Below are 12,415 nucleotides of genomic sequence, written 5' to 3'. Positions count from 1 at the left end.
TGATTAATTTTAAATTTATATTTTGTATAAATTGATTGTTTTATGATACGAGCTTGTGTAAAAGTCATTTAAAGGGCAATATTTGGAGGGAAAGAAAAGTGTGGCAGTAGATGGCTCGGGCATTTGGAGAAGTCATAGCAAAACCTTCTTCTTCTTCCCTGTCTTCTTCATCCAGCATTCCAAATCGAAATCTCTGCCTCATAACATCCATCACCTCAATCCTTCAAAATCTAAATCCCCAAATCCCAGATTTCTCATCTCTCAATAAATTTTCTCCTCACCTCACCCCGAACTTGGTCATTCAGGTGATCAAGAACCAAAAGAACCCATACCACGCTCTTCACTTCTTCAACTGGGCCTCCAACCCCAACCCCAACCCTAAGAACTACTCCCACACCCCTTTATGCTACGCCGCCATCACCGACCTCTTGCTCTCCCACTCCCTCTTCTCCACCGCTTACTCCCTTCTTCACCACTCCAACAAACTCTCTGACTTCCTTATCTGCAGATTCATCCACGCTCTCGGTCACTGCGGCGATATCAGGGGCGCCGTTCACTGGTTCCACAAAGCAAAAAACTTGGGAAGAGAACACTGCGTCTACTCATGCAACGCCATCTTGGGCGTCCTCGTCAGAGCCAACCGTGTCAATTTTGCCAAGGCCATCTACAATCAGGTTCTCTCAGAAGCTGTGGTAGAACCCGATGTTTACACTCACACCATCATGATTCGTGGGTTTTGCAAAGTGGGGATGGTCGAGAGTGCGCGCAAGGTGTTCGACGAAATGCGCTGCGAACGCAACATTGTTACTTATAACACTTTGATCCACGGGTTTTGTAAGAAGGGTGACATGGAGGGTGCGCGGTGGGTTTTTGACAGATTGGTGGAGAGTAAGAGTTGTGAGCCGGATGTGGTGAGTTTCACCACTTTGATTGATGGGTATTCGAAAATAGGTGAATTCCAAAAGGCGGTGGAGTGTCTGAAGCAGATGACGGAACGAGGGTGTTCTCCGAATGTTGTGACCTACAATGCCTTGGTTGAAGGTCTTTGCTTGAGCGGAGAAGTGGATGAGGCAAAGATGATAATGGGTAGGATGCGGTTGAATGGTTTGACAGATAATGTGGCCACAAACACTAGCTTGTTGAAGGGGTTGTGTATTGTGGGAAAGTCCGATGATGCTTTTAAGCATTTCAGGGAAATGGCTAGTCGGGGGATGAAGCCGGATGTGAAAGCCTATGGGGTTGTTGTGAATGAGTATTGCAAGATTGGAAAACCAAGAGAAGCAGTCTCACTTCTGAGAGAAATGGTGACGAGGGGTGTTAAGCCAAGTGTGTCAAGCTTCAATGCAGTGTTTAGAGTTCTTGTGGATGAGGGGAAGATTGATGAAGGAGTTCTTCTTTTGAAGCAGATGAGTCGGATGGGAAGCTCACCCAACTTCTTGTCATATTGCATATTGGTATGTGGACTCTGTGAAGTGAAGAGTAGGATGCAGGCAGTTGAAGAGCTTGTTTCAGACATGCTTCAGAATGGGCATAACCTGGACGCGACTATGTATAACTGCTTACTTCAGGGATATTGTGAAGACGGGGATGAAGAAATGGCACTAAAGACATATTATGACATTATGAACAAGAACTTTGTAATCAAGCAAGACGTTTTCAGCACATTTGTGAAGGTGATGTGTGCAAAGGGGAAATTGAAAGAGGGGGATACAATCTTTGAGGGATGCTTGCTCGGGGGATTCCAGTTAAGTGGGAAAGTTGAGGCTAATGCAACAGAGGAACACTGACGTAATTTTCAGACCAGGGAATTCTTGCACAGCTACAGTGGAGGAGGGTGTTAACTTAATCCTGCACTGGAAGTTCAATGTTCATTCTTTGCAGTAGGGTTAAGTCTGTGATGATTGGTGGCATGGTTAGTAACTGGGTTTGGATAGAAACTCAGAAAAATTGGATTACTGATCGAGTGATTCAACTGGATAGGCCAATGATCAAAATTTTTAAGACTACTTGACTATATATTATATTTTTAAAAAATTATTATGTGATACTAAGTTTTCCAAACCAACACACAACAAATTTCTTTTAATAATAAAATATTATATTTAAATAAGATAGCTATCAATAAAAAAATTATTTAAAATTTAAATTAGAAGTATTGGTAGAGCTACTTTTAATCCAAGTTGACTCTATTTATCATGGGTTTGTGCTTATTAGTGAATAAAAAAAATTAAACTCGCCTTGACAGTTAAATGGATTGGTTTACTTAATTATAATTTTTTTTTTCAATTTCAAAAAAGTAATAATTCTTTTTAAATAAAGTTCAATCTAAATATAATTCAAAATTATATTAAATATCATATATAATCCAAAATAAAAAAAATATAGCTCAAATACAATCCAAAATTATGTTAAGTTCCAAATACAATCTAAAATTAAAAAAATACAAAACAAATTATTATCTAATATCAAACCACAGTTAGCACTTATTTATTTATACCATTATAATCTTGAATGGATAAATTCATAGCATAGGAGGGTTTAAGTTTTGAATTTTTATTTTTTTAATATAATTTAAAGTTTATGGGTGGATTGGTGAACCAACCTAACTCTCTATGAGTTTAACTTAGATAAATCGATTTTTAGTGAGTCAAGTTTAGTTTTGATTCGTGACGAAATTTACAAATTCTTTAAAATCCAATCTTACTCGAACATGTAATAGGTGGAATTGGTTCGGGAGTTTTAATCTATTTGACAACTCTACTTGGAATGAGATAAAACAGATGTTACAATATTAAATTCTACATTTTTTTTAAGTAACACATATCTTATATTTACTTTTATAAATTAGTATACAAGATACCCAAGCTTTCCATCTTTTCACACATACAACCCACATATCTATTCTTATTTTCTTTAAGCAAGTGATTTGGAAATAATAAAAAAATTGATACATTAAAAAAATATATATATAAAGAAATAAAGAAAGAAACTCAATTTAATAATATCCAGATGTGTATTAAAGATTTCAATTAAATACAAATAAATATGTATCTTACAAAATGTCGACTCTATACATTAGGTAATAAAGAAAATTTCATCTAGAATTAACAGATACCTAAATGTTAATATTTTTAATTTTGTACATTTTCTTAAAAAAATTCTCTTTATATCTCTCTAATCAAGCAAATAGCAATAATATAACAGTTTTTTTCATCCCTCTTTTCGTTCTTTTTCACCCCATTTCTATCCTAAGAATGGAAAGGTTATCACAACTGAGATTAAAATTCACATAAGGCATGGTCGAACGAATTGATGAGGAAGGGAAACGGCATCATAGAGGAAAGTCTCTTCGTACCTAATAATAGATTTTCAAAACAATACTCAACTTCAAATTTCCAACGATCCATAACTGCCACTCACAACTCTTAGTCCCTGTATGGTTCCCATGCATTCCACCAACATACTTCTTTAACACTTTTTATCGTTGTCTCAGTCACCAACGAATCGTGTCGGTGGCGGCGCTGTCTTTGGCGTCGCCGCTGCACACATTTCCATTTTCCTCACCGTGATTAAGTGTTTTTCTGCCTCCAATGCATCCATGGATAACAATTGGGATAACTCCTCCCACTCATTTCACAATCCACTCGTCTGTAACTATATCGAACCAGATCCCGCACTCGTCTATACAGTCAATGACCACCCCGACTTCGAGCCCCAACAACCAAATGTTCCTGTTCTTGTTGAACATGGCAATCATCTTACCGTAGGAGGAGGAGTACCTAACTTGGAAAAGGGGGATTGGTCGACGAGGAAGCCTAAAATTCCTTTCATGGATCCAATGATTGAATATCATACCGTGCATGGCGATAATACGTTTCCCAACGGAGAAAATACGAGTGCAGATGTAAATTTAAACGACCTTCGATTTTGTCGTCCTGTACCAAAGCCAATGTTCTGCACTTGCTGTCAAGTTCTTAGACAATTGATTTACACCAACGGTAATTAATTAAGTTCTGATTCATCTTACATTCCGGGTTTAATTCTTTCCCTTAACCATGTTCTTTAAATTTAAAATATATATCGCAGGTTCTGATTGTGATGAAACATTTGAGATTCATGGAGAGATCGGGGTGATTAGCCACGCAATAGTCCACTGTCAGAATTTCACACCGGATGGCCTTTCAGGCGACTCTTATCGCAGGATTGAGTACGTTCTAAAACTTTTGCATGGAGATGTTACATTAAACAAAGCTTCATCGTCATTTTATGTTTTAGTGTATATTCAACCCTTGTCTGCATTTGGGTGTATCAGTTTCTCCCACAATAGCACAGCAGAAATTAAGAGTTACCTGGTAGAATACTGCACACAGAAGAATAAATTAGGATACATTGCTCTAGAAGATCCGTTGTCTACTTATTATGAAGCCCTCTGCACTGGTCTGGAAACGGTTGGCGGTTTCATTGGCGAAGAAGAAAATACAATCCCACGTTGGTCATTATCCCTTTTGGTTGTCACTTTTTCTCTTCCATGAATCATGTCATTCCACAAATATGATTATTGAGTCGTTACTTTTGTACAGAGCCTGAGTTGGAGGCCGAGAGTAAAAGGGCTTCTTCAGCTGTTAAACCCAACCGCCAATTTCAGGTTATACATATTTTTTTGTTTGTCTGAAAGTGTTGCACTTGCATGACTCTAATGAAGGTTTGGGGCACAGATAAAGAGAATAAAAAAGATGACATTGAATGATCTGAGAGGTGTGTTCCATTTAACGATTAAGGATGCTGCTGCAGAAATAGGCGTATCAGTATCTGTGATAAAGGGAATTTGCCGCAGGGAAAGAATATCTTACTGGCCACAAAGGAAGGTACAATGCATGCATGGAATGCAATTTGATTTTATGCAAATCATTATTGATGAACATCATTTGAAAACATATACAGGTGACAAGCTTGGCTAAGAGAGTGGAAGTGCTGAAGAAAAGTTTGGATTCAGCGGATCCAGTGGTAAGGAAAACAAGTCGAGAGGATATTCAAACTTTTCAACGATTAATAATCGAGTGCTGTGGTGGAGTCACCCCAACAGGAATACAGCTGCTTCAATTCCAAGAACAATAGTGTCTTCAATTGCAATGGAGAAGAAGCTATTATGACTGAGGTCTCAGGTTGTAAGATAAAGATAATTATTTTCATGATAAATATAAGTCCTTTTATATAGTTAAGTTAGAAATTCCAGTACTAAATTTTGAACAGTTAGAAATGAATGATTGTATTGCTTATATGTAAAAAATAAGATTTAAAGAAGTATATTTGTACTTTTTTCTATTTAAATAGGTATATTTCCGAATAATATTAGATTGCATAATATTCTTCCCTTTTTATTTTTTATTTTTTTTGGGGCTTGGATTTCCTTTTAATATCTTAAGTTGTTTAATGAAAACTGAATGAAATGATTTCCCCTTCCCTCACAATTTTTTTCCACCATTTTCCTCTTGAAATGAATAATGGTTATAGATTAGTTTGGTTTGTTTTTAATTGTCATTAGTTAATAATTAATAGTTAATGGAAGAGAAAGGGATGAGACTTTTGACAATCAAAAGAAACATAATCTACCTTCATCCATAATTTTATAAAATAAAATCATTTTGGTGATAATTTAATGAAAAAGGAGCTTATCCATAAATACAAAATATCCGCCGGTTTTTATAACATAAGATAAAATAAATATATTTAATAATTTGAAATATTAAAAATTTGACTGAAAAATAAAAATAAGTAAAATTTTAAAACACAGTTTACCACCCTCTGTAGTTTTAAAAAGTGAGATTAAAAAACAAAGTTGGGTAAAATTTAAAAAACTCAATTTACCTCTCTAGCCAAATGTACAAAATTTTTGATAGGGTTTTATAAATTGGACTTAACACATACTGAATATGTTTTGGGTTGGCATATTTGTTTGTTTCCCTTTCCCTCCATCTTTTCCTTTAACGGAACAGTCTTTTCGGTACATGGAGGCAGCCGTAGGAGCTCCGTCGAATCACCCTTCCGTCCAAGAAGTCTTCCTAGATTTCAAGGGCCGCAGAGCTGCCATTGTTAAGGCCCTCACCATTGGTACCTTTCGATTTCATTCTTAATTCTTGATAACGTTTTTCTTCCTCTCCGTAACTTTTTTTTTTTTCCGCAGATTACGAAGACTTCTTTCAGCAATGTGATCCAGGTATTTTTCTCTCTGTTCTAGTTTTTTTTAATCCCTGGGTACTCTAGTTTCTCTCCACTTGTATTCAATTCCATTATTTTTCTACGTTTTTGTGTTTGGTCTAATTCTCTAATTCTTGTCAAAAGCCCTACTTGAATCTTTCTGTATTTTTTTTATTTTCTTTATAAGTTACGTTAGTATGCCTTGTGGTGTGTGTAATGCCAGTACTACTGGATACATCTGATATGGTGTGCGATCATTGTTTCCGTCCCTGATTAATTCTCTTTTATGCCAAACTAAGTCGACACGAACTCTCTTTTATGCCAAACTAAGTCGACACGAACGCGATGATAAATAGTTCAATGCATGTTGAAATCGTAAAGTTTTTCTTTTTCTGCTTGCTTTGTTCTCATTCTTACCATAAAGTGGTACTGCAGCCTCTGAATTATGAAGGGGTATTTGATCAGATTGTTGCAGATTTCAATTAAAATTGTCGATTTTTTGGTACTTGGGCCCAAAGTTTTTGCTTGGTACCACTTTGCTTGCTAATTGAATATATGATAGATGACTGCATTTTCCTGTTTTCTATTAATTTATTATTCATGCATTCTGGGTTGCAGGAATCTGAATTTCAATTTCATTCTAGATTCTCTCAAGGCTATTTATCCTAGTTTTCTTTCTGTTGTAGAAGGACGATCTTTTAAATACTTATATTTGATTTGTATGACCTTTGTGATATCAATAGTTATATTTAATTTGTATGACCATTGTGATATCAGGGAAGGATGATCTTTGTCTTTATGGATTTCCTAATGAAGTCTGGCAAGTCGATCTACCTGCTGAGGAGGTGCCTGCAGAGATCCCAGAGCCAGTATTAGGTATTAACTTTGCCAGAGATGGGATGAAAGAACGGGACTGGGTATGCTTTGTTGCTGCGCACAGTGATACATGGTTAATAGCTGTGGCTATGTTTTTTGGAGCAAGATTTGGGTTTGATAAGGCTGATAGGTAACTGTTTTACTCCACTGACCAGTTGTTTTTCTTAAATGAGAGATATGTTTTATCTTTGGTAGGGAACTGTTTTATATGTGTTATTGTCTAAAATTGTACCTTAGATGAGTTGAATGTAAATGTATTATGTTACCTACAAGTTAATCTGTTGAATTAATTGCGCCTGAAATAAATAAATAAATGAAGCATTAGGTTATAAGATACAGGATGTTAAAAATGGGGATTCTACCTTAAACTGGGAAGAGAGATACAATTGCAATAAGTATATAGAATCCTAGGATTTTACAAATATCATAATACTTATTCATAATCCATATTCATAACAGTATTTGATTTGGATTTCATTTCTATATTTGTTAGAGTTGAAAAACAAAACTGTTATTTATACAATAAACGTTAAATTCAGGACAGAAGTCAAGCTTTAAGTGGAGTGCTGATTTTTCCTTATTAACTTTAATAATGGAGTGTTTCGTTTCTTAGTTTGATGCTTTGCCCTCTCATTTATTAGTGAATTTGATATTTTGATGAATGTTTTCAAGTTTTTTTTTAATCTTTCATTAATATCTATTCTCATTCTTCATGTGCAGGGATAATCTTTTTAATATGATAAATGATCTTCCAACAGTATTCGAGGCTGTTGTTGGGAAGGTCAAGAAACAAGGAAAGAAAAAGTCACCAGTTTCTAATCATAACAACAAATCTAAACCAAACTTCAAGGTATACACGCTGAGAGGATATCTTGTTTTTACAATGATTTTAATTTTAATTTGGAGTTTTTTACATAGGGAAGGGTATGAACTATCATAGACTGTTGTAGTGTCGTCCCTTGGTGATGTTTTGCTTGGTTTTTCAGATGTTAACTTTTGAACTGAAAGAAAATTAATACATATTTTGGTACAGAGAAATCCAATTCTACAGTGTAAAGTTGAGTGAACTGCCGTTCCTGATGTCTTTTGGTTTGACATTTGCAGAAAGGTTCTGAATCTCAAGAAAATTATTCAAAAACAATGGAATCAAAGGAAGATGAGGAAGAAGAGGAAGAAGAGGAGGAAGAGCAGGGAGAGACACCTTGTGGGACATGTGGAGAGAACGATGCGGGTGGTGTGGATGGATTCTGGATTTGTTGTGACATTTGTGAAAGGTGGTTTCATGGGAAATGTGTGAAGATTACCCGTTCTAAGGCTGCCTATATCAAGCATTACAAATGTCCATCTTGCAGCATCAAGAAGCTCGTCAATTGTAGTTTCTAGTTATAATCTATTTCAGATTTATATTAGTATCTTAGGTACCAACTTGGACATTTATGACTGTTAATTTGCACATTTATATTAGGAATCTAAATCCGAGCCTGAGAATAAGGGCTTGAACTTTTAAACCCAATTGCGATATCAGTTTATAAATTTTGTTTTTTAGTAATTGTCGTGTTCGAGTTCGGGCACAGAAAAAGAGAATAACAACTATAACATAAAGTTGCAGCTGCACAAACAAATACGCATCATAAAGGCAAATTGATGTAGGGGAAATATATTTTAGTGGCCCCAACAGAGATTCAGTGCACGTAATTGTACTCCTTTAATTTTTTTTCCATTTATTACTTGATTTGTTGTGTGCTAATATATTCACTTCTCAAAAAGATTGGGTTTTAATTTCTAGAAAGAAGAGTTTATTTCAAATCAGATTACACTGAGATTCTGTGGCTTCATTTTAAATAACGTTGTATCAGTGAAGAATACATGTGCTGTGTAATTCACATTTTACAAAAAAATGAATTCAAATAATTTTTATAATTTTATTATAGGTAATATTTATTTTTTAAAATAATTTTTTACTATAAAAATTTAGTTTAAAAAATAGTTAAATTTTAGAAAAATGAAAAAAAAAATGTTTAAATTAAAAAAAAATACATGCTGTCTATTATTATTATTTTCATTACTAAATCATATTATATATATATATATATATATATATATATATATATATATATATATTTCTTTTGTAAGTGTTATTTTTTGTTAAAATGATGCAACTTTATTATTAGTTGATATGCACCCTTCATTTTCTAAACTACATTACAAAATATTCACCAACAGTAACTAATCTCAAACATATTTTTTGGAATGGTTGTTCCCAATAAACTATCAGGTAATAGTGTACAACTATAAACTATTACATCTACACTGATCTATAATAAGGAATGAAATAATTTTTATTTATAAAAAGTTAACTAAATGATTTTAATTTAAGATTATGGTACAGGTTTTATATATTTTAAATTTAACTTAATTGTTATCATTAATTTGTATAACAAAATTTAAAAACTCACCGAAACTTAGACCTGAAAAAAAAAATGGAACACTTGCTTAGACTTCAATAAACTTCTAGATAAAAATCATGTGTAGTAAAGTATTATACACCATTTCAAATTTAATGATTTAGTATAATGATATCTTATTTTTTTCTCTTAAAAGAAATACACACAACATTATATTTTTTAGGTTCTCTTAACCCAGAGTACAAAATGGTACTAAGATTAAAAGTGTTGTAATGATGCTTATTCATGAGCTATATATATTATGTGAATAATATATTTAGTGAACAAGGTTTGACTTCCTTAATCTTTTAAAATTAATAACTTAATCATTTGTATTTTGAATATAAATTAAAATATTATTTTCTGCTATGTTTATTAAATATATTATTAAAAGATAAATTAATACTTTTTTTACCACCGGTTTATCAGGATAAAATCAAGAAAAAAATGGAAGAGAATAGTGGCGGGTGAAGAAAAAAATTTTTAAACTAATGATGTGTTCAAGTTATTAACAAAGTTATTTTTATAATGAGTAAATTTTAAAAAATATCATTTTTTTAAGTGACCATAATTTGATATATTTTTCTTTAAATATTTCTTTTATGTGTTATTTAATTTGATAACATGTTTAAAAAACTACCCGTTAATATAAAAATGGTAACATCTCAATTTTAAACTTAGGATAAAATAAAATATTATAAAATTAAGAAAACAAAATAAATATGAGATCACTTTTAGATACAAAATTAATACAATTATCTAGAAGAAAATAATTAAACATAATCACTAAACCATCAAAAAGACTTCTGTAGTATCATCATCCTCTACCTATGATACTTCAACACTTATCTCTCCAATCAGATGATCATCGCAAAAGAAACAAACAACACACCAAGAACAACAAAAGAGACAACAAGGTGAACTAGTGTTTAAAAGAAAACTTCATAAACAATTTCATTAATCACATATTAGTTCAACATTAAAACATTTTATAACTCATAAAAACATATAATCATTTGACTCTAGACTTAATTATCCGGATACAATGCTTTGACATAGACTTCAATGAAGGTGTACACCCATGGTAGTATTTATACTCTGTGGAGTTATAAACAAAAGGTAACTCCACCTACTACTCATGAAGTTAATCTTTTACTCATAAGACTCAAAAATCCAAGATAAAGACTTATCGGCACAACTTTCGCCCCTAGCAAATTAAAAGTAAAAGAGGTTCAGGCCACAAGTCAGATTCCACTACTCAACACCCACAAGTCAGATAATTCTTTGACTTCATGGCGCTCAGAACCTGCTCAGAAACTCAGTAGCTCTTAGGTTTTATAGCGCTCAGCCTTCTACAAGACTGTTCATGAACACTATATCAGATGATAACAATTCTAAAAATTAACTTAAATGCTCTTTAAACCTATTCAAATAACCAAATTGGTATTCTTACTAATGAAATTGATTGATGAACACGTTTATAACCCATATTGAATACAAATTTACTCATTTGAACATGAATTGAGTTTATCAAATCAAACCAACTACCCAAAAACTCATAAAAGTTTTCAATCTATAGAAATCAGATATTTGCAAAGTAAAAGGCCAATTTAGTCCTGATTAACCCAAAAACAGTTCCCAAAGTTTTAAATTTTCCCCAAAATCATTCTTTCAGGATTTGACTTGTCAAAACCTCTCATTTTGGACCAAAAACACAAATTTTCTATCTTCTTATCACATCAAGGTTCCATAACAATTGAACATCTCAGAACAAACAGTCTAACATTATCAAATTCATCAAAAATCAATTCTAATATCATCAAACCAACTACAAACAAACATTCATGAATTTTAATTCAACATAGGACTTATACAAACAACTCAACGTACCAAATTTCATCAAAAACTTCAATTACTTAAAACAATTATCATATCATCATACAAACATCAAATAAAACTTGTCTATCAATTAAAAATAAAGTATTAATTCACATCTAAATGACCAAACAGCTCTAAGGGTCCTAAAACGACATCACAAGCTCAAGAGACTCTATTTGCTCATACTAACAACAAAAACACAATCAAGATACACCATTAGAACTACTGATCAACAAAAACTCAAACTGAATACTAAAAGGACATGTGGTAGCTGAGTGAAGCCCACGTGCAACTAATATAAGAAAAGACTAAGAAAAATGATTGAAAATTTAACTTACTCAAATGAAAAAATTGATTGATTTAAATTGAAGAGTTCACTATAATGATCAATCCTATGGTCTCAATTATTCAATCAGACCAGTCGGAAAAGAAAATCTCTTATAACAAAATTAGAAAACTCTAGAAAAAATGATTTATAAAGAAATTGTGTTTTAAAATAATGGAATTTCTATATAACAAAACTATTTATACTAAAACCATTTAATATTAAAATAATCGAGTTTATTACTTTTATAATGTCATTTGTTAGGTATTTACAAAAATTGGTTGTGACGAACATGTGGTTTTGTTAAATAGGATTAACATGTATTAGTATTTAAGAAAAATTAGATGAGATTTTAAAATTACTTTGATAATTTCCATAAATATAAATATAAATAATTTTTATTAGAAATGATAAACGAAATGTGCCTTGTAATATTTAAAAAAAATCGATTTTAATGAAAGATTTGTAGATATTCTTCGGATAGTTTTGATTTTAATGGGAGATTTGTGGATTGATTACGGATATAAATATGGATATTATCTAATTTTTTTGAAAGGGACAAAAAAATCAAAATGAAACGTAGATATTTAATTTATCCTTATATCATTTTTATTTTAAATGACTAAAATATTTATAATAACTTTTCATTATTTCTTTTACCTTATTTATATTTATATGATTATGATTTATTTTTTAA

General features: G+C 32.3%; 2 protein-coding genes across 2 annotated transcripts; both read left to right on the top strand.

Moving 5' to 3' along the window:
• The first annotated feature begins 81 nt into the window (after window positions 1-81).
• Window positions 82-2,047, top strand: LOC148203190 (uncharacterized). Its single transcript, XM_088106524.1, has one exon. The coding sequence runs from the start codon at window positions 111-113 to the stop codon at window positions 1,785-1,787; it is 1,677 nt and encodes a 558-aa protein (XP_087962650.1). The 5' UTR covers window positions 82-110; the 3' UTR covers window positions 1,788-2,047.
• Window positions 2,048-5,944: 3,897 nt separating this feature from the next.
• LOC148203189 (PHD finger protein ALFIN-LIKE 4-like) lies at window positions 5,945-8,620 on the top strand. The gene is made up of 5 exons (XM_088107570.1): window positions 5,945-6,108; window positions 6,182-6,214; window positions 6,973-7,201; window positions 7,792-7,921; window positions 8,176-8,620. Exons 1-5 carry the CDS (start codon window positions 6,006-6,008, stop codon window positions 8,452-8,454), a joined length of 774 nt encoding a protein of 257 aa, XP_087963696.1. The 5' UTR covers window positions 5,945-6,005; the 3' UTR covers window positions 8,455-8,620.
• Window positions 8,621-12,415: the final 3,795 nt, after the last annotated feature.

This window comes from Vigna umbellata, chromosome 2 (genome assembly GCF_029865625.1).
Source record: "Vigna umbellata cultivar VRB3 chromosome 2, Vumbellata_1.0, whole genome shotgun sequence".
Lineage (NCBI taxonomy): Eukaryota > Viridiplantae > Streptophyta > Magnoliopsida > Fabales > Fabaceae > Vigna > Vigna umbellata.
This window is presented reverse-complemented; position numbering and strand designations above follow the sequence as displayed.